A 21,806-nucleotide genomic window follows, 5' to 3' on the forward strand; every position below is an offset into this window, starting at 1 on the left:
TTGTCCTCTAAGAGTAGTAAAATTCCCCATAGTACGTTGGCTTTTGAGTTTTCGTTTAGGCCTGGCAGGTAGGACAACCTTGGCGGACAAGCTGGGCTCATGACGATGGCAATGCTTGATTGACTTGGCATTATGGGGCAACTTATTTTTGATCATGCGTCCATGTGGGACGACTCTCAGTTGAGGTTGAAGCTACGCGGATACATAAGTTATTGGCCGGAGCGTGGGTCTGTACGCAGCTGTCACAGTTTAACGGTTAGACGGATTGACGGCTGGAAATGTTGTGCGTTTACTTGTGAGAGGGGTGTGTCTTTGAGCTAAATATTGTGGTCGTCTCATTGATTATACTTGGGTATGCATTAAGGCATTATTCCCAGACGTCCATCCATTATTGATATGCGTATGCATAAACAATTCTTTAAGTCGCATTCTGGCCACTTAGCTGTTGTGAAGGTACTTAAAAAATGTTGAAATATTTATTAGATACAAATATCCATAAATACCTCACAACATGTAGATTTATTGTTAACAGGCAAATAAATTATTGAAATATCAATTGAAAATTGTGCGAGGACTGTAAGTGCACGTGATTTTTAAATCGATTTTAAAGAATTTTGTGAGTGAAGTGTAATTTCGGGTGTGAAGCCAGAAAAGTTGAAAGATATGTTAATCGATATTTAAATTTTTAAATAGTTTTAATACAATTACAAGTAATTATTGATAGTAATGTGTAATGTTCTTAGCTTCCAACATAATGGCAAAAGTTGATAGTTCCTCTTTGATACCTAATGATAGTGATCGATACTTGAAGTTCACTTTGATTTGTCATTTCAAATATTTAACGCCCCTACTTGGTGAAAAGAAATCTTATCGCGGTTTGCTGACTATCAGCAATTTGCGGTTCTTTAAAGTAGGCAACAAATTTTATTGTTTTATGCATTTCGCTAGTTTTGTTTTTAGCTTCTGACTCATGTACTCTCAGTGAGTTCATTGATAAGGTAAAAGAACCCCAATCCCAAAAACTAATACGAGAAAGTGAGTAAAAGACTGTATTGTCCCCTTGACAAACGGTTTAGAATGAAGAGCGGCAATCATAAATGAACGCAGACAATCAGCTGTGAACCCCTCGCAAGTTGCAAATAAATCAATATGGTTTTTATTATTATTGATAAGCCACTAGAGATGATATAATACCGCGCAATTTTGAAGCTAATTCTGACCAAGGTGATTGACTACAAAGATTAAAATTTAAATTATGACGTTAGAAATCAGCTCGTGATGGACTATATATAATATATTTAATACTATTAGAAACACAAAAATAAGTTAGTAACACACTTAACAGGGGTTACAAAATTGTTGCTAATTGGATGTTTTAACATTTTAAGCAGCAACTATTAAAAGCAAAATATTCAATTATTTCCTGGCCATTGCTTTTTGAGATTTATTTCACTCTTTTGTATATATTTTTCATTTTCATAGTTGTTAAAACAAATAATTTGACATTGATGACATTCCTGTGACATTTTGATCACAAATTTAATAGTATTTTTAATGTCTGTCCAATTTTTAACGGATTCAAAACACATTTTTTCTTTTAGATGTATCTAATTTAAAAGTTTTGAACGCGTTTTGCACACGCGTTGAACTCGCGATGTTGTTGATTGAACGTAGGCACCTGTTGTTTGTTTCCATTTTTATCAGTCTTTTGCTCGTGTCGCAAATATAAGTGTATTCGTTGTGACTGGTATGTGTCGATATCGATATCAATGAAGAGCAGACTCTTTTCCTGATAAGACGATGATAAAGAAATATACTCGCAGTAATGGCAATTCGTTGTGGCAAAAGTCGAAAATCCAGTCACACTTGAGGCGTTGCCCTAGCCGCTTTCGTTTTCCTCAGTCGTCGCCAATTGTCGCGCGCATAAAGTGAATAACTAATGAATTAAATGTGTATAATTTGTGAGTGTGAGTGCGAGCACGAGCAAACATGTTCTCTTATCAAATTCTGCTCGTCATTATGACCACACTTGTGGCCACAGACAGAGCTCAGATCGTTCCACTCTCGAGCTACTGTCACGACGTGGACGATGCATGCACCTGTGAACCGCAATCGAATCTTGTTCGCGTCCATTGTCCATATGAGTACGCGATGATTATGGAAGTATCGAACGATGGTGTCAATATCGCAATGAGTTACTATTCCAACAACAGTGTTACTTGGTTGCCGCGTTTCGATATCGATCAGGTGTCTCTATTCGAGTTTGATGCCTATAACTATTGGTCCGAGACATTCTTTCGCGATTTACTCAGTTCTCTGGGCGTGCAGGAAGTGCTCAGTGTGCAGTTTCGAGATCGCAGTATGGAAACCGAAGTTAATCGCCAGGATAAATATGATAGCTTCGATGAGTTTTTGGCTGCCAACATTACCAACACTTGGTACTTTAGTCCGGTGCCTGCCTTGGAGTATTTCAAATTCGAAAGCACGCAACAGGTGCTACCAGTGTCAATATTTCAAGCTTTCAACAATCTGACAACCCTCGAGCTCCGTTTGGCTGTGCGCGATTTGCCGACGGGTCTTTTCTCCTCGATTTCGCATAGCTTGCAAACGTTGTCGATTGTGAATCCGCATATGTTTCACTTTCGACCCGAAATGCTTTGGGAGTTGCAGCAGCTGCGCAATCTCAGTTTGATGTTATCACCAACACCTGCGAATAAATCCGATCAACTGAGAAATCACATATTCACCTCAATGCTGAAGCTGGAGGAGCTCCGACTCTCGCGAGCCAACAATCATGTGGATGCCCAGATGTTTAGGGGCAGCTACAGATTGCGATTCATACATATCAATAAGAACAATCAGCTGACGGAACTGCCCAGCGAACTCTTTGTGGATCAGGGTAATCTTACGTTCCTGGATCTTTCCTGCAACTCATTGTCCAAGCTGCCTGTGGATCTATTCGAAAGCCAGGGCAAACTCAAGTTTCTAGATCTGTCCTCCAACAGACTGGCCAGCCTATCAAGGTGGGTGGTAATCTGCAGATTAACAGATGGCTCAAATCATTGCCCGATAGCTGATAGCCGCAAATAAATAAGTTTAGGCCAAATAATAAATCACAACTTGGTGGTTTGTCTACCGCGCACTTTTCAAAGTTTCAACATATATTTTTGTTTTTTATTACTTATCACTTTTCGCTTATCGACGGCGCCTTGTTTAGATTGCGACTCTCAAATATCGAATGGCAGCTGAAAAGTTGAAAATAAATATTGATTTCTTGATGCTAAGATGGGTGCTTCGTGTGCAGAATACGTGAATCAATCAACTGCAAGTAGATGTATCTCGAGGTTATTTCTGTTGTTAGACATCTAAATATAGCATATCTTCTTTATTTTTGTCCTACTCGTATGATAACTTATATCAATACTTATTATTTTTATATTAACTGTGTCGACAGTCTATTGTATCTATATTATGATGGATATTTAAAGAATAGCCTCACAATCAATCATATCACAATAAAGTAAATCCATTAACCAATAAACTTATTTAATAACTGTCCAATCAAATATCTGATCAATTAATAGAGACATTAATATTTGGTTTTAGAAACAAATTGTATTTGTTAAACCTTATTATAGATCAATTTATTGGGATATTTAAATAAAATATTGTTTTCAAAAAAACCTAGCTACAATCACACATATAACATAATATAATGGTATAATATTTTTCTTATACTTAATAGAAAAAGTAAATTAGAAATACATTTATAGCGAAATTCAATTTTATTTAGAGAAAAATTTAAAAAAAAAAACCAAGCTATATTTATATTTTTTTCCTTAGCTTATTGAATACCACATTTTAGATACACTTTATATAAAACCAATTTAATATTTCTTCTGAGTAAAGAAATGAAATCTTAGCAATTTACAAAAATTTATTATTTAAAAGATAAAGTGTATATAATTACAATTTATATACCGTATATCATAACCGTAATGAGAGATTAGCAATTCCAAAATAAATTTGCATTTTAGCTTGGTGATATAAATGGAAAAATATATAATACGTATGTTGTTCATTGTATAGGCATTTTGTAGATAAAGTTCTGGTTATTCTCTATTTAGAACCCCGTTGAGCATCACAGAATTCAAATAATGTTAGCTTAATACAATTTATGTTAATAATCAACGATCGTTCCACAGCGAATTGTTCGGACCTCTGAAGTCGCTTAAGAAACTGGCGATCAATCAAAACTCGTTGACGGCGCTGGATCCAACGACCTTTGCTGAAGTGAGGAGCCTCAACTTCATCGATATGCGGGGCACACAGTTCTATGGCGTCAAGCTGGACATGCCCTTTGAGGCACTGGTGTGCACTAACGATGACATCTGTCAGTACAAGTCGGATCACTGGGAGTGCGATCCCCACTGCATCTGCTGGGTGCAGCACCGATCGTTGGAGCTGATTATGGACTGTCGTGGTGCAGCTTTGGGTAGCTTGCCGCCTTTGCCGCATACCAGATTGGTTACCACGGTGCTCAAGTTGAAGAACAACAGCATCAGCGAACTGCCTGAATCTGGTGAAGTGATTGGATATGCCAATGTCAGTCAGTTGAATCTGTCGGACAATGAGCTAAGCAGCTTGGATGCATTGCGACAACTGCCCGCCAATCTCACGCAACTGGATGTGCGTCGGAATTTAATCAGCGTCTTGGATCAGACTTTTATAGAATATATGCTACAAGAGAATAATACTATGAACATGTTTTTGGCTGGCAATCCTTTGATCTGCGATTGCAATGCGTTGCCTCTGCTGGGATTTGTTCGAGCTCAGCCACAGCGCGTTTCAGACATTGGGGAAATCTACTGTCCCGGTTTTCCGGATAGACCCTTTCAACAACTGGAGGTTTGGGAATTGTGTCCCTCGTATGTGCTGCTCATCGGGTGTATACTCGGTGGCCTCGTCATTGTGGCATGCCTGATCAGCGTGTTCTATTTGATTTATCAGCAGGAGCTGAAGATTTGGCTCTACAATCACAATTGCTGTCTGTGGTGGGTGTCCGAGGAGGAGCTGGACAAGGACAAGACCTACGATGCCTTCATTTCCTATTCACACAAGGATGAGCAGATCATTGGCGAGCTGTTGCCCAAACTGGAGAATGGTCTCCACGCCTTTCGTGTCTGTCTCCATGGACGCGATTGGCTTGTGGGCGATTGCATTCCCGAGCAGATTGTGCGTACCGTCAATGACTCGAAGCGGGTGATCATTGTGCTCTCACAGCATTTTATCGACTCGGTTTGGGCTCGCATGGAGTTCCGCATTGCGTACCAGGCGACGCTGCAGGATAAGCGCAAGCGCATCATCATTATCCTGTACAAGGAGCTGCAGCACTTTGATGGCATCGACAGTGAGCTGCGTGCCTATCTCAAGCTCAACACCTATCTCAAGTGGGGTGATCCACTGTTCTGGAACAAGTTGCACTATGCCATGCCCCACAATCGGCGAGTGCTCAAGGGGCAGAAGAAGCATGCGGGTCCTCTCATCTGATTTCGATTATAGACGTAGTTTCTAGGTTAACCATAATGGGGTGCGGGGGTTTTATGTGGACTTGAATTGATATTGTTTCGATTTTAAAATATGGTTCACGTCATTCTTTATGATTAACTAATCTTAACTTTATTTATGATAAGGAATAAGTAAGAGATTTTTTCTATAAATGCCTTTAAGTTAATATACACGATGTTTTCATTTTTAATATTAGCTCTAGCTAAATTCTAAGATATACAAATAAAACTACATACCATTTGTGGTTAGTGCAATATTGTAATTTACGCTTACCAAAGTTATTAAGTATTGTTTACCTACCTCAATTCACTTGGCTTCTACTTCACTCAAATTTAATAAAACGTAAATCAAAACGACAACAGAACGTGTCCCCTTTTCAGCTTAGCCCAGATCCATTTTTCTTTCCCTTAGTCCATGTACGGTTTCTCCCTGGAAAATTATGATATTGTTTTCGAGAAATTTTAATTAAAACCTAACGCTGGACATATTTTGCAGCAATAAATTGTGCGTTGGGGTGTCGAGATAGAGCATTGTGTGTTGGAATATTACCAAGAAGATTTTGTCATATATTTTATATTTAATTGCACGTCATTTAGCAACTGACATCAGCTCCGGGAGGGACTGTAAATAATAAAACTTATTCTACTTGTTTATGAAAGAACGGAAAATGCATTTTATGAAATAGCAACAGGTCTCACTGAATGGAATAATTTCTATTGAGCAGCCTAGCACTTCATCCGATTGCGCTGTCATTCGGTTTGTCATTTTGTCGCTAGCATTACAATAGCTTCCGTTCAATAAACTAACTTAAATATTTATTTAGTCGACAGCGCTCCAAAATGGGCCTAGCGCCAACGTCAGACTCTAATTATCCACTTCAGTAATTGTGGCGGCCTTCAATGTTTGGACCCCCAGTCAGCCACTGAGCACAGCCCATGGCAAATGGCAGCCAATTTCGAGTGAAAAAAATATAAAAAAAAAGATGAAGAAAAAAACGTTTGGCCAAGTTTTACGCTGTCAGCCCTTTTGGCCACAATTGCTTGGCCTTTTGAACATCAGCTATAAGTATGCGTATGTGTGTGTGTGTGTGTTTCTGTGTGTTTAAGTGGGTCTTGAAGATTCATTGCCCGCCCGCCGGCATCGCCAACGCCAAAGCTTTGTGGGCGTTTCAAAGTGTCATAAAGCAAATGGCATTGAAGCGAAGACAACCCAGCAATTTCATACTTGAATTTGCGAGTTCCGTATATACTTGCGGAGCTGAAATTTATATCAATTTCGTTTCAAATTCATAACAAAAATGAGTAATTTTGCAATGTTTTCATTATTGATAAGAAATTGAAAAATTATTTATATTTTCAATTAAATATTTTAAAAATATATATAATATTAATAAATGGTCCCTTAATTATTTTATTTTAAAAATTTTCCAGCATTATGTATCTTTGTTGTAAGTCGTCTAGAACCCATAATACTATACTTTAAAACGCAAAGCTAAATTCAAATTGGTTGTTCTTTATTCAAGACTACCCCAACGGAATGCGGATGTTAACATAATAGCATAACATACATAAGAGTGCTTACAGAGCCCTGATAATTCAATAATTTTGCGAAAATAATATTCAAACTTACATTATTCAAACAATCATACACTTAAAAGAATATAAATTGAATTGCATTATTTTTGAAATAAAATTTAAAAATATAATTATTGGTTTTATTTTTTTTATTTATTTATAGAGTACATAGTACTCTCTTATGAATATAGCCAGTTAAAAATTTGTTTTTAATTTTTTATCAAGCTCTGAAAGATACTTTTTAAAGAATATAAAATGCATTAAATTAATGTGGAAGTGTAATTAAATTGATTGCATACTTTAATCAATATTCACAGAATATTATCCCTATGAAGTGACCCAACTGAACTTTATCGTAATTAACGTGTATATAAGCTGTAATTATATAGATGCTTGCAGTTAAATGAAGCATGGCGGAATGAAACGTGGCAACTAATGGAAATTGATTGCAGGGCTCACACTTTGCAGCTGCCGCACACAATAATTTCAGCTCATTTTTCATAAGCTCGATTTTTGCAAACCGTTCGCTGCGATGCCGTTGCCGATGCCATCGCAACCCATTTCATTCATTCTTTCTCCAGACATCTCAGCATCTCGTAGTTATCACAAACATCTGTTTGCAGCTGCTCTTCATTTATCATAACTTTCAAAAGCAACTACTCGTATAAAAAAATCTGCTTGTAACTGCTCTCAAGCCTCAAGCTCACGCCGTAAACTTATGCGGCTGTTGCCGTTGCTGCTGTTGCTGCTGTACGTGACCTAGCTGGTCATATACTATTTGCGAGCAGTGTAGCACTGATGCTGCTGCCCAAACAGTTGCCAATAAACTAACGGACCTCAACTAACCATGTAGACTGGAGAACTTCAATGCATGGCACACAAGGGGTTAAAGGCCTTCATTATACCTAAATGTGTGTGAGTGTAAGTGTGTGTAAGAGTGTCTGTATGTATATATTTGTGAATAGAATGTGGTCGGTTGGGTGGTTTATCGGGATCGAAATGTGTGCGCTTTCTAAAGCCCAAGCATTTGTTACTGCCGAGAGCATTACATAAAATGGAATCGACAGCAAGTCATTTGAGCCATAAAACTAGCAGGACACAAATCACAATAAACGAGCTCGTGTATGTGTAAGAATACGAGTATATTCAATATTATTTGATATTATTCGATATTATTTGCTGAGCACTGCAATTGTGTGCATGTTGCCGATGCAGTTGCATATTATTACATTTGATTCCATTGCCAGCTCTCAGTTCCATTCATTTCATAAGCCCTTTCTGTGGCTGCCATTGGCAGAAAAAAGAAAATTCAAATTCAACAGTTATGTCGAGTTATGAAAGTGTGCTTCTAATTCAAGTGGGTTACTTCATAAACTTTAAGTTACTTTAAATGGATCAAACAGCATTTGTGCTGTAATTTTACCCCATGTTTAATGAACTATGCTAATCGAGAGAAAAAGTTTTTGACGTTTGACAAAACTCTTACAGACTTTAATGTTCAAGGAAATTGTCAATTCAAACAGGCTGTTTTTTGTGGCTTCCCGAAATTTCTTTTTGCAGCTGTTCCCATTGCAGCCCATGGCGAAATCATTTGCAGCTCGCTATTATTGGCAACTTTCTATCAACTAACCACAATCATGTATACGCACTGTTGACATATATCGTATCAGCAGAACGCGCAAACGAAGTGTCAACACAATTTACAAACAAGCACACTACAATTCGTGTTATAAATGTCTCCCGATCTGGAATAAAGTTATTCCTTTCCTTAAAAAATTACATTTTTCAACACAATTTACAAACAAGCACTCATCAATTCGTGTTATAAATATCTGCCGCTTTGGAATAAAATAATTATTTTCCTTAACTAATTACCTTCCTGTGTTAAACATGCAATTATCTCTATTATTTTCACTGCCATTTGATCTACTTTGTCAACCTTCAAATCGCGAAACCTTGATATTGAAATTTCGCAGAATTTAATTAACGTACAAGGTCAAATCAGGTGCAAAGAGTTATTTTATAATTACTCAATAAATTGAGAAATGGAGGGTTGCAACTCGCAATTATTTTGAAGTCGCCCATTTGGTAAAAGTTAGTTAGTTGGCAAGCTGTGGCATTTGGCAAAACTCGTTGCTAATTGCTGGCAAGCTAGCCAGCTTGGCTCTAATTAAACAATTTGGCTAGTTGCCTGAGTTACCTCAGTTCTCTGTTACGCTCTTCCCACATTGAAGAAATGAGCGACAGTTCTTGGGTGACTGATAAGATGAGTTGCCCTCATCTAGAAAAACACACCAGATTCGGCAAAATACTTGATAACAAATTCCAAGTTCTAACGTTTCAATTTCATATTTTAATTGGTGCTTGGCAAGTGCAAACGTCAGAGATGATTATAAAATTAAATAGAATTTTTGTATTAATTTGTGTCTTCATTAAAACGAGTGAACAATGGAAAGAAAGTGAGGCTTCATGTTCGGTTATTAAAGAATATGATAAACAATGTGGTTATTATTGTTACACTATTTTGAAACCTCTTCTACAATATACATCATCGATGACATTAAAGGAACAAAAGAACAATGAACTTGAAAGTAAAGTACACGAACTTGAATTGACTATAAAACATTTCGAAGAAATCATTAAAAATAAAGAAATCCAACTGACAACCCAGATTGAATTAGCTAAAGTATATAAAGAAAAGAATATAATTAATGAAGAGTTAATAAGGGAAAAGAATAAACAAATATCAGATTTAAAAATACAAATATCACAAAACCATAATAGAGAAAATTTAGAAGTCAATAATAATTCGAAAAAAATAATAGAAGAATTCGTGAGCCCATTACAGTCAAATCGAATGCAAAATCAAGAACTTAATTTACCAATAAAGCAAACAGAAATTGGAAATCACGATGATTCTGAAAATATATTTGTAAAATATGTGGACGTAAATTGTATAGGCAAAACAACGGATGCTTATATGGTTAGATTACCAGGAGTTGAGAAATTTGTATTACCTTGTGATTCCAAAATCGTCGGATCCGGCTGGACAGTTATTCAACGGCGTCAAGATGGAACTGAAAATTTTAATCGCAATTGGACAGACTATCAAAAGGGTTTTGGAAATATTAGAACTGAATTTTTCATTGGACTTGAGAAACTATATCTCATAACGAATGCCCAGCCACATTATTTGTATATTTATCTTGAGGACTTTAATAACGATATACGATATGCAACATATCAAAATTTTGCTATTGATAATGAACACGAATCCTATGCCCTCAAAACACTTGGAGAATATTCAGGAAATGCTGAGAATGCATTGTTGACTCACAAGAACAAGAAATTCTCGACACCCGATCATTGTGTTGACAATGCGTTCAATTGTGCTGAGAATTACAATTCTGGTTGGTGGTTCAATGATGACTGCTATCTATGGTAATCAATTTGCATTGCTAGTCCATAAAAGAAATTTATAATATTGCTAATTTTCAGTAATCTCAATGCACCATATGTTAGAGGGAATGAACAGAACTCAAATGGCATCGAATGGAGAACTTGGCATTTCAGGCCGCTCAAGTTCGTTCAAATGATGATTAAGCCGAAAACTATTAAATAATATATCACAATGGTTTATATTAAAATATATTCATAAGGTCAGGAAGTTTATGCAAAAACTTAGTTCAATCATTGTGCTAATTTAAGGCCGGTAAATAATTTCCAAACCGTTTTATTTGGGTACTGAGGAAGTGGTTCATGCGATTATTTAAAACATTTGTTAATTATGCATTCAGGCAAATTATATTCATTGCTGCTGAAATTAAATCTGCATTCATAAATATATTAATATCATTTATATTATGTGTGTTTATATTATTTAAATACAATTAATACACAAACCATTTAATTTAATAAAAAATATCTGATAGGGAATTCCATTGTGATATTCCTAGTTCTCGAATTGTGCTAGTCACTGCTTTTAAATGGTCGAAATGCGGAATACTTTGTTTTGATTACGTACAATTCAGCACATGGCAACTATTTATATATTAGGATCTCACCCCTCCTCGCTTTAGTCCGACATCAACACAGTGCTGACCTCTGTCCAGTGGCGCTGTTGATAAATGAACCTTTTTGTGGCGGGGAGCAGGGCTTAGAAGAAGCTTGACCACAATGTGGAGTAAATCAAATTTTGAAATGACTGTTGACGGATGCAGTTGCGCGTTCGTAAATCGCCGTCAGCTGTCATGTGGCATAAGGCCATGCATTTGTCTTGCAGCCAAATTGTAAATGTCGTCTAAGTGGCAGTTCACTTCAGCCACTGTCCACAATACAAAAAAAAAATCAATCGGAATTCCCGCCAAGCAATCTCCCCAACCATTCTCTCTTTCTCTGCAAGTGCCAGCGACATGCTGGGCATTAATCAAAAACCCATTTCGAGGGGCCAAGGACGAACAACTAGTACTAGTGCCGAAGTGCCTACAGCTGTAGGCTTAGGTGATTAGTTGTGCGTTAACCCCGCTGCGGTTCAGTTCAGTTTGGTTCGGTTTGGTGCGGTACGGTAAGGTTCGGTTCGGTACGGTTCAGTTTTGTTTCCGTGTGGCTCAGTCCGATTTGGTTTGGCTTGGTTTTGGTTCGTTTCCCTTCGTCTGCTGCTGCTGCCGCTGCTGCATTCGTGCGTTGCATTGAATTATTCATTATTCATTTCACTTTCCGCTGTGTTTTTTTCGGCGAGTTCAGTGGAAACGCCTTTTTTGGCGCACTTGCAGATAAATTTACAGTGGGAATTTATGTGGGCAACTGTCGTTGGCATGTGGTGGCAGCAACACTCGGGCAATTAATACCGCTCGACAGCCTGTCGATGTGTATGTGTGTGCGAGTGTGCGAGAGTGTGTGGCATTTATCTTTAGTGGCAGACGAAAATTGCTGCACTTGCGTCACTTGGCTCAACACGACACCAAGTGATTGACGCTACGAAAAAGCAATTTATTAAAGCTCGCCCAGAAATACTTCTATATTCATTATTGAATGTTACCCACGCATTATGAGCCTCTCGTCCTTCCCCCTCCCCAAACCAGCCAACAATCAAACCAAACCTCTAATTGAACCTGCACCAAGACACAAAAGGAACCAACAAACTTCCAAGGAAAGTCAGTTCCTAAATCGAGTGGTTGAACGATAGCAGTTTCAACAGCAGCAAAAGCAAAAGCAACCGCAGCAAAAGCAGAAGCCACTTGTTTAACGCTTGAGTGCAAATTGGATTAGCCTACAAAAGGGAGGAAGTTGTGCAACAACAACCATGATTGAGAGGATGCTTAAACTCAATGCACGCGATCTTCTGGTATGTCCCTATAAAGTCTTTAAGTGCAAGTCAATTTATTCCACGGATTCCAGAATTTGTCATTGTAAATTACATGAGCAATTGTGTTTTCCCATTTGTAATGATTGTTGAAACAATTTGTGTCTTGTTTAGCACATTGTTATACAGATGAGACTTCAACTGTTTGTAATTTAAGCTCTTTTTTGCAAAATCCATTTATAAATTTTAATTTTCAAATGTTAAAAAAGTTAAGTGTCTATCGGTGAGCAATTTTCTTTTTCTCGAAAATAATAATAAGTAAAATTATCCATACGTTTCAATTAAAGTCAAATGGTTTTTATTTATACAAGAACTGCGTGATGTGTGAGATAAATTTGGAATTGATCTATCAAAAGTAGTGCAGAAAGTCGTTGGCTGTGCAATTGAGATACACTACTTAGGTATATTATGTAAAAAGTATATTTTCATTTATCAGCTATCAAACTATGATAAAAACCGATGAAATTGAATGAGATTACAAAAATATAATTAACAAAACATTACTGATTGTAAAGCGAGATACACCGTACTATACATATGTGAACAGTATGTATTAAAAATTGTCAGTAACTTTCTTAAAAAAAACTATGAGATTAAGCGGAAATTGAACAAAAACAGTTAACATAACATTCCTGTGTGTAGACTAAAAATAGTAGTATGAATTCTTTGTTAGGATTCGAGACGATTGAAATTCTTTAATTCAATTTGGGTTTGGCACGACCACGACCCAATTTCTTGGCACGCAGCTTGGACATGTGCGACATGACCAAATAACTGCCCGGAAGAGCGAGCAGCAGGAGATAGACTTTCAGAAAGAGCACCATGTCAAAGGTTGAGTTCCATTTGTTGGGCATATCGACGCAGAAGCGTTTCGTCTCCTCAATATAGGGTATGCTGCGCAGCAGAATCACACCTTCACATACAATGCCCATGGGATAGAGTGGTATCCAAATGGTATAGCGCAGCCATGTCAGCAGAGCACTATCTCGCTTCAGCAGTTGGCTAACATAGTATGGATACCTACGAGATAAAAAAAAAACAGCTAATTACACTGGTATGAGAAGCAAAATATTTCACTTACCGCACCAGCTCAACCAGTGACCATATGATGAACACATAACACACCACGGGCTTGTCATGCATGCGTGGCTCCATTTCAATCATTAGGAAGAGCACAAAATTGCGTCCAGAGATTTGAAAGAACGGTACCAACGGGCTGCCCTTTGAGTAGCCAAAGATAGGATGCATTACCTCCATGTATTGCATCAATTGCACGAATTTAAACGATGTGCCCACGTACTCATAGGTGTGCTTTATGCTGGCGGTGCCATCGCGCAAATACAGCACTCCCATGATAATAAGAATGTGCAGATAACCAACAAACATGGCCAGATTGTAGATGACCAAGTAAACCTTTTTGGCATTCTCTAAAACACATAAAAGACAATTGAATTGAGATGTTGATGATATGGAGAACGTCTTGCTTACCCCGCACATAGCCAATTTCCTGCTTTTGCAGATTGTTATACTCCTCCACATAATCTTCGCGCACATCTCGCGGTGGATCATTCAATTCCCCATCATCCTCAGAGACCCATCGATCAAAGTCAATGCGCAGCCAGTGCGGTTTCTGTGGTGTCGCCACTAGACGTACCCACCAAGCCGGCTCCACTTTGCGTATCAAAAGCTCAATTTTGTGGTCAGTCACTGTGAAGGTTGCCGTCTCATCGTCGATGAACTCGTAGAAGCGCAGCTGGAACTTGTACGCATTCCGGCCGCGGGCTCCATGGCCATTGGCACTAAATGAGAGCGTTGTTGGTGTGAAGTCTGCAATAACGCCCTGAAACAAATGCCGGGGCAAGCGAATATTGATTTTTCCTTCAAGTGAACTACTGCCTGCTACTTACCTTGGCATCTTTTAGATCCACTTTGAGAAGTAATGTGTGCTTCGTTTGTGACCAGTAAACGAAGGGACTTAATTCAGTTGGGTCCATGGCACTTGCATTGGACATCGGAGACATCTTTGCTGTCTTTAACTGCCGTGAAGTCTGGTTGAGATAACTATGTAGCAATGTACGAGATTCACGCTCTTATCGGCATCGAAAACATACTACTTTATTTACAATATATCACAACTGTCAATACGCAACTCTTAACTTAAAAATTAATTAACTTCAGTTCGTCACCCTTAAAATCGGAAACTGTGGAATAAGGGTCGCGAATAGAGATGCTGAAGTATTAATGCGAAATATGTGAATCGATGTGTTTAAGGTATCGATTTCTTGTTGTAAACATCGATATTTTCTGCAGCCAAATAATAATTTTACTATTCTATTATGAATAAATTAATAAAAAAATTGTTTATTTAAACCAATATAATAAGTAAGCTCTCTTTTGAAACCAAAAACTCCCTATAATTAAAATATTTGTGGTACTCTTGGTGAAATGACGCAACCCTAACGATAACATTTCACATATCGATAAAATGGCATTGTGTGCCTCGTTACGGTAGCTCGTTGCTATGAGACGCAACTAACTCATGTAGTAAGCTAAATGCTTTATAAAAGCGCGCGCAAATTCAAAAATTCGATTTTTTTTTAGAAAACAGAATTTTTATATGGTGAAACAAATAATAAAACAATTTAAAATATCATACTAAATTTAAAGCATTTATAGTTGACGTTAAGAATAACTAACCATGTTCCGCATGTTATTGCCCATGTAATATTATGAAATATTTATTTCTGAGGTTGCTTGAATGTGTGTGTGAGTGTGTGGCTTGGGGTCATTTTGATTTATGAGCCGCCAGCACAAAAGTCGGAAGCCGCCAGACAAAATGACTGAACAGCTGAGGGTCTTGTTGTTGAGTGGGAGAATGGGTTTGAATTTTATGACTGGCTTGGGTTGTGTTTTGTTTTTGCTTCTGATATCCTTCCGTTGTGTACTTCCTTCCTAGAGCGTTGCTAAAACAAAGAGCGACAACTTGTCAAAAAATGTTTTTGGAGATTGGTTTTTTATGCGAAAACAATGGAGCATACGAATTATCAGGCTTAAAGTTTTAAGAGAACTATGTATTTGTGTCGTCTAGCTAATCTCTCTATGCGAATATTTTTCTACTTTTGCAGCTAACAAATCCACACACGAATTTACATATACTATTACTAATTTTGCACAACCAACACTTCTGGCACCACAGCAAAATGTTGCGTTTTCTAAAGAATCGTTAGACACGGCCCAGATTAAGTTGCGCCTACCTACCGCACCATCGCTCAGTCTATCTACCAATCTCTACCTACAATATACCATATACCATATATATATAGATATATTATAAATATATTGTATATATATGTGTGCGTATGTGTGTGCTTACTGTAATGACGTCATGCTTTTGGTGTAGCTCACAGAACGTTTAACATGTCATAGAAAAGGTAAGTGGCTTGATTTATTTTATAAATTCAAATTTATTTAATTTAAGTCAAAACATCGATGCAAAGTTCTCAATGGTATCCCCAAATGAATTTAGTATTTGTATAAATACAAATGTACCAGCTAAATGGTCAACATGATTTAAATTAAAGATATTCAATTTAATAGTTATCGCATCGTTTATATCGCGCCAAATACTGGAACAGAGTAAATCGATAATGCAACAATCGAGAATTGACACAGAACTGATAATGTGTTCAGCCAATTTGCTATTGCATTATTCAAAGCGTAATTTTGTCAGCACAAAATTGAGCAGAAACACCGTTGGGCAAGTGACCCCATAAATTTGTAAATACTATACGTGTTAGCGTATATTATAAATGTGTTTGAGTGTGTTACCAGATGTTGCAGTGTGTTTCAAAAAGTAATAATCATTTAACCCTCAACCTGAAGCAGTAGCTGTATAATACGTATACGCAATGTGCTTCACACTCTTTTCTTGCTATTATTGTGGCCAATCATAGTAAATGACGTATATGGTTTGCTACGCTAAAGCAAATATAACATTCAACTATTCACTTCGATGTGGAGCTAAATGAAAGCTCTTCTATTTCCGCTTCGCCTTCTGTTTTCCGCTTTACGATTTCACCACTGTTGTTGTTGTTGTTGTTGCTGGCAGCTGGCAGCGGTTAAGGTCAAGTAAACAAGTTGGTTAAGTGACAGTGCTGAGCCTGATGAAGGCGGAGGGAGCTCTGCATTGTGTAGGACTGCTCACTCTGAATTACTGTCTGTCTGTGTATCTGAGTGTCTGAGTGCCTGCGTGTTCACATGAGTCAAATTATAATTGCCGGCATGAGCATAGTAGATAAATAAAATGACTGATACACTGCAACAATTAGGGATGCATTAACATTATCGCAACAAATGTCTTATGACGATAAGAATTGGTCAGTAAAAAAACGAAAGATTGCTGATTAACTCTATATTTAAATATTATACAATAGTGAAATTAACCATGAACTATCTTGATTCCTCAATAATCAATGAATAGTTGCAATATATAATATTTTTCAATTAAGTAATTGTGCGCTTTAAAATTAATAGATTAAATGCAGATTTTATTACAAAAATAAATATCGTTGGTTCAATGGTTCAATAGTAAATCTTTTTTTAGCATACCTTATTTTGGAATAACTTATAACACAATTGATAACTTAGCTGTAATAGAAAATTTCTTAAAACAGTCTTCTCTCATATATTTCCTTCAATTTTTGGGTGACACTAAACCACTGTGCAAAAATAGATTTCAACTGACAGTCAGAATTCAGTGGCAGAATGTTTTGCACGCGTAAATAGTTTCTATTTCTAAAAAGAGATAGAATTATATGCCAGCATACTCGACTATAATCCCAATTTAAAAATAACATTCGCAAATAAAACACTTCCAAAATAATGTGTATAAATAATATAAAATTTAGTCGAGTTCATTTGGTTTAAAAATAAAGTATTTCCGTTTAATAGTTTCACTTCTTATATAGGGTATCTGAAAGTTTGTAATTTAAGTTTTTCTCGCCGGCTTTTTACAATGTTCCAAGTTGTGTTTTTTTTCATTTCGTAATTTTATTTTAACAACAAATATTATATTTGCGCCATGTTTTCAGCCTTGTCTTTGCCGCTGTAAATGTGTGTTTGTATACGCCACTGTGTGTGTGTGTATGTGTGTGTACTTTTGTGAGTGTATTGTGTGTGTTTTTGTTGTGTTCATTTTATTAAATGTGTTGTGCACGTGTTGGTAAACTAAAGCGGACACACGACTGTCGCCATCACACACACACACACACACAGACACATGCTGATATACGCATACACACACAAACAGAGACACAGCTGGCAGACAGTCGCGTCGGACATTAATATTAACGTTAAAAAAATAACAACAACAACACGTCCATCAAACATGCAGCGTTTAGTAAGCAAACAAAAAGAGAGAAATATACACAGCAAGACAAAGTGAGCAAGAGATAGAGAGCAAAAGCGAAATCGAAAGCGAAAGCGAGACTAAAACAGAAAAAGAGAGAGAGAAAGAGAGAGAGAGAAGGAAGGCATTTGAGCGCGAGGACACGCTGCGGGTTAGTGCTATGCGCGAGAGCGAGATGCGAGACTTAGACATTTCCTTTTTGGCTTTTCCGGTGCGTTTCGCTGTCGCTCACATTTTCGTTTTGCTTGTTTTGTCCGACGCGACGCTTTTCAGTTTGCGGCGAGCGTTTTGTTCGATCAAAACGAAGTCGACCACGCGGCGGCTGCTTTGATTTTTGTGTGGCATTAACCACACACACGACTTTCGTCGGCCAAGCCAAACGTGTCTCGTCCTTTTTGGGGGTCAGCAGTTTTCATTTTCAGTGCTCGCCGTGTTCGTGTCGTCGGTTGTGTGAGTTCAAGAAGTTGCAAGCATGGCTCTGGTGGCGCATCGCATGATGCTGCCGGCGCGCCATCGTCGCACCCAACAGCAGGTGGCGCGCAATAAAGTTGGTGTCCTGCTTGTGCCTAGTCTGGCGGATTACTACAACAAGGATGGCGATCAACTGCAGCAGCAACCACAACAGCAACTGCAGCTGCAACTGCAACAGCAGGTGACGCCGGCTACGTCGCAGCTGGAGCTGCAGGCCGCCGAAGGCAAAGTAAGTGCAACAAGTTGCAGCAAACTCAAAATTTCACACGCGTTGCATGCCAAAACAATTCGCTTTTGCCGTCTTTTTTTGCCATTTGGCCAACACTTTACCACGTGGCTGAAATAGTTAGAATTTCCCTATCAGCTCTCTCTATCTTCTCATCGCTAAAGTGTTCACCTCCCACTTTCTATTATTTGTCTAGTCTCCTCTTCATTTCGTTTCGTTTTCGTCCTTTAATTTTTTTTTTTTTTTTGCTTTGCTGGCGCCAAGTTTATGCGGCTCATTGTGCTCAGACATGCTTAGGTTGTTGTTTTTGCTCTATTCCTTTGGTTTTTATTGTTGTTATTGTTGTCGTTGCTGCTGGTCAGGGTTTCCCTCAGCGGGTGGTTTTCTTCATCTTCAACTTTGTTGTCTAGAAAAAGCACCAGTAAAAGCTGCTGGATTCTTATTTTTGCCCCAGTCAGTATTAAGGGATTAGCAGTATCTTATAACTAATACAATTTCCACATTCTTGAATTTTATTTACTGTTATTCATAAAATTTTTCACCCAAAGAAGCTGTAGAAAAAATTTAATATTACAATTTTGCACTTTAATGCTGCTCCAAAAAGTATGCTATGAATTTGTATGCAAGCGTATTTGAAGAATTTCGTTGTGCTTGAAATTTGAATAGAGTATTTTTTTTTAATCTAAGCACTCTTTATATCACTTACTAAATAATGAATATATATGACGCATAGAAATTTAAAATATGTAATGATAATGATTGAAATTCATATTCATATATCAAATGCCAGATCAGTATTCGATTTTTCTGTTATTCTAAAATTATCTTCCACGTTTAAGAGTTATAAATTCAATTGTAGCAATAGAGAATGATTTTTTATAAAACTAGTTTTATCAATGGATTTCGCATTTTCTATTTCTTATTGGAAAAGTTTCGAATATTTGAGTTCAATTAAGTTCTATTTCTGTCACTAAACAAAAAAGACTCGTTATCGAAATGTCATTGTATTTGGAATCCTCAATTCTGTGGAGCTAAAGTGTTTGATTGACGGAGTAAATAATTGATTTACAATGTTTCGTGATTTACTTTCGATTATTCTTATGGCCATTTGATGTGTCGCTTCGTTGTATACAAACTCGAATAAAGTTTATTACACCTACGCCACACAAAATACTTATAACGGAAACCAAAACTCTCGCCTCCACCCAATAAATGGAATTTTTAATGTTAATGTTTGGCTGCGTAATTGAATAGGTGTCGCCTTTTGTTTTGGCTTCAACAGCGTCAGCGTCGGTCAACCAACTCTCTCTCTCTCTCTCTCTCTCTCTCTCTCTCTCTCTCTCTCTCACTGATGAGGGAAAACAATGAAAAGTAAACAAATTGTTTATTTAATGGAAAGGGAAACTTATACAAACTGTTTGACAGACTGATACCAACTACAGCAATCAATAAGATTGAAGTCACAACCTTGGCAAGCCACTCGCACTATATATAGCTCAAGATTCTTTATATAGCTCTATCATATTACTGGATTAATCACTGGGGTGGAATGCGTTGACATTTGTTTGTTTGGACGAAACTCGCTTCAAGACGAGTGACAATAATGATATAAGTATTAAGCCATTACCATTTCATCGGGCTAATTAAGATAATTGTCGTGGTAATTAGTTATTAGAAGAAATATTTCAGGTGATTAATTTGATACAAGTCCATGCTCGAAAGTTCAATACGATTAGGAAAAATATACATAAGATGTTTGACAGTATGACAATTATAATTCATAGTAATTATTAATACTGAACTGATAAATATCATAGTTATCATACTTATTAAATTTTAACTTTTACTCACAAATTAGTTCACAGTAAAAATAAATTGAAGATTTTTAATCTACACATTAACACGATATAGTAAGCTTAGTTAATTAAATTTTGCATTTTATTTTTATATTGATTGAATTTTAAAACTATTAAAATTAATAATTATTTAAATATTTTGAAATTTAAGTTTAAGCTTATATTTCATTTTTTCTTCTTGCAATTTCTTTAAAAAAATAAATATTATAATTGTTTTATGATTTTTGTAATTTAGTATATATTTAGCAGTCAGAAATTATTTTAAAATTAAAATGTTTCCTGCTTCCTTTTAGTCTCACAATCAGAACCAGAATTTGATTTAGCTCTAATTTTTATAGGTTTTTAAAACTAAGAACTAAATTCTTTGAATATGGTGTGGAATGTAGATTTGTTCGATAATAAGTCATTACTGACCTACTGTCTTCGAACCTACCACAACACACAAGAAAGTGGTGTAACTCTAATGCAATAAGTGTTTCTGGGAGTTAGCGAGGACAGCAACCAGCATGAACTTCAGGAATCTGAGGAAACATGCGGAGAATGTAAAGCGCCGGAGCTTTAGGTGGTATGAAAAGCTCTCCAAAAGCACACAGGTTCTGTGTCCAATTAGCCCTTAAGCCTTTAATGAACTGGCTGCGATTTATGCGGCGCCTTTGACCTAGCCATTCAATGGGTTCTGAGCCAAATTGTTCGCTTACTTCACACTTCGTACTCGCAATAATTCGTTATTGAAAATTGACACAAATTGAAATGAACGGGGCAAGTTGAGAGGCGAGTGAAATGAGTCGACTTGTTGATGTGGGAAGTAAGACTGGGCTTCTGTCTGTGCAAATTGTTTATAAAAACTGAAATTGACTCGGAAGCCGATAGGAAATACACAAGTATCAAATTATTTGCTGGTGTTAGCATCACTTATTCCCTTGAATTGCGACAACTGTATTTGGGGCTACAATGGAATTGGAAGAAATACGTTCAGTTCAGTGTGAAGCGATAACTGAGCTCACCAAGACAAGCTGGCCCATATCTGGTACTGCCTCGAACCCGCCGCCTTCGAGGAGGTGCGCAGCAATTACAGTCCCAGAAATAGTTCAATGGAACAGGATCGAAAAAAGGAAGAGATGGTGGTTACCGAGATCATCACTCAAGCAGCAGTGGATCATGAAAAGCAGAAGAAACAATGGTTTTATGAGGCCAAGGAGATGCCCAGCATCAGCTCTTCTGAAAATAAAAATAAATACAGCTAGCATCGAAATATAAGAGTAATAAAAATTATCATCTTGGTATAAATTTCTATGTTTTAATTCCGCTGGGTTGTTCTGAAGTAAAAATTGTAAGTAGGAAC

The 21,806-nt window shown here is 37.1% G+C and overlaps 5 protein-coding genes across 6 annotated transcripts in view; 4 read left to right on the forward strand and 1 right to left on the reverse strand.

The window, feature by feature from the left end:
- Window positions 1-21,806, forward strand: part of LOC133850667 (mucin-5AC) — a 99,491-nt gene that overhangs the window by 28,572 nt on the left and 49,113 nt on the right. For both annotated transcript variants that reach the window (XM_062286810.1, XM_062286811.1), the window contains one exon: window positions 15,630-15,935. The gene's annotated coding sequence lies outside the window, so the exon portion shown is untranslated. The remainder of the gene's footprint in view (window positions 1-15,629; window positions 15,936-21,806) is intronic.
- LOC133850668 (protein toll) lies at window positions 1,707-5,868 on the forward strand. Its single transcript, XM_062286817.1, has 2 exons — window positions 1,707-3,023; window positions 4,206-5,868. The coding sequence occupies exons 1-2, from the start codon at window positions 1,990-1,992 to the stop codon at window positions 5,548-5,550; spliced, it is 2,379 nt and encodes a 792-aa protein (XP_062142801.1). The 5' UTR covers window positions 1,707-1,989; the 3' UTR covers window positions 5,551-5,868.
- On the forward strand, window positions 9,487-10,866 carry LOC133847078 (angiopoietin-related protein 7-like). Its single transcript, XM_062281857.1, has 2 exons — window positions 9,487-10,583; window positions 10,641-10,866. The coding sequence occupies exons 1-2, from the start codon at window positions 9,529-9,531 to the stop codon at window positions 10,762-10,764; spliced, it is 1,179 nt and encodes a 392-aa protein (XP_062137841.1). The 5' UTR covers window positions 9,487-9,528; the 3' UTR covers window positions 10,765-10,866.
- Window positions 12,780-14,743, reverse strand: LOC133847028 (very-long-chain (3R)-3-hydroxyacyl-CoA dehydratase 3). The gene is made up of 4 exons (XM_062281775.1): window positions 14,412-14,743; window positions 13,993-14,344; window positions 13,586-13,931; window positions 12,780-13,524 (listed from the first exon to the last, which is right to left on the reverse strand). Exons 1-4 carry the CDS (start codon window positions 14,523-14,525, stop codon window positions 13,200-13,202), a joined length of 1,137 nt encoding a protein of 378 aa, XP_062137759.1. The 5' UTR covers window positions 14,526-14,743; the 3' UTR covers window positions 12,780-13,199.
- Window positions 18,065-18,874, forward strand: LOC133850761 (uncharacterized). The gene has a single exon (XM_062286948.1). The coding sequence runs from the start codon at window positions 18,384-18,386 to the stop codon at window positions 18,726-18,728; it is 345 nt and encodes a 114-aa protein (XP_062142932.1). The 5' UTR covers window positions 18,065-18,383; the 3' UTR covers window positions 18,729-18,874.

Source organism: Drosophila sulfurigaster, chromosome 2L (genome assembly GCF_023558435.1).
Source record: "Drosophila sulfurigaster albostrigata strain 15112-1811.04 chromosome 2L, ASM2355843v2, whole genome shotgun sequence".
NCBI classification, from domain to species: domain Eukaryota; kingdom Metazoa; phylum Arthropoda; class Insecta; order Diptera; family Drosophilidae; genus Drosophila; species Drosophila sulfurigaster.

Bases quoted from the DNA above. Each gene is read 5' to 3' on its own strand.
- LOC133847028 (XM_062281775.1), bottom strand. From the start codon at position 14,525: ATGTCTCCGATGTCCAATGCAAGTGCCATGGACCCAACTGAATTAAGT. The intron at 14,345-14,411 runs GTAAGTAGCAGG...CATTTGTTTCAG, and splicing joins TGGATCTAAAAGATGCCAAG to GGCGTTATTGCAGACTTCAC. The intron at 13,525-13,585 runs GTAAGTGAAATA...TTTATCTCGTAG, and splicing joins TCACTGGTTGAGCTGGTGCG to GTATCCATACTATGTTAGCC.
- LOC133850761 (XM_062286948.1), top strand. From the start codon at position 18,384: ATGGCTCTGGTGGCGCATCGCATGATGCTGCCGGCGCGCCATCGTCGC.
- LOC133850668 (XM_062286817.1), top strand. From the start codon at position 1,990: ATGTTCTCTTATCAAATTCTGCTCGTCATTATGACCACACTTGTGGCC. The intron at 3,024-4,205 runs GTGGGTGGTAAT...ATCGTTCCACAG, and splicing joins AGACTGGCCAGCCTATCAAG to CGAATTGTTCGGACCTCTGA.
- LOC133847078 (XM_062281857.1), top strand. From the start codon at position 9,529: ATGATTATAAAATTAAATAGAATTTTTGTATTAATTTGTGTCTTCATT. The intron at 10,584-10,640 runs GTAATCAATTTG...GCTAATTTTCAG, and splicing joins AATGATGACTGCTATCTATG to TAATCTCAATGCACCATATG.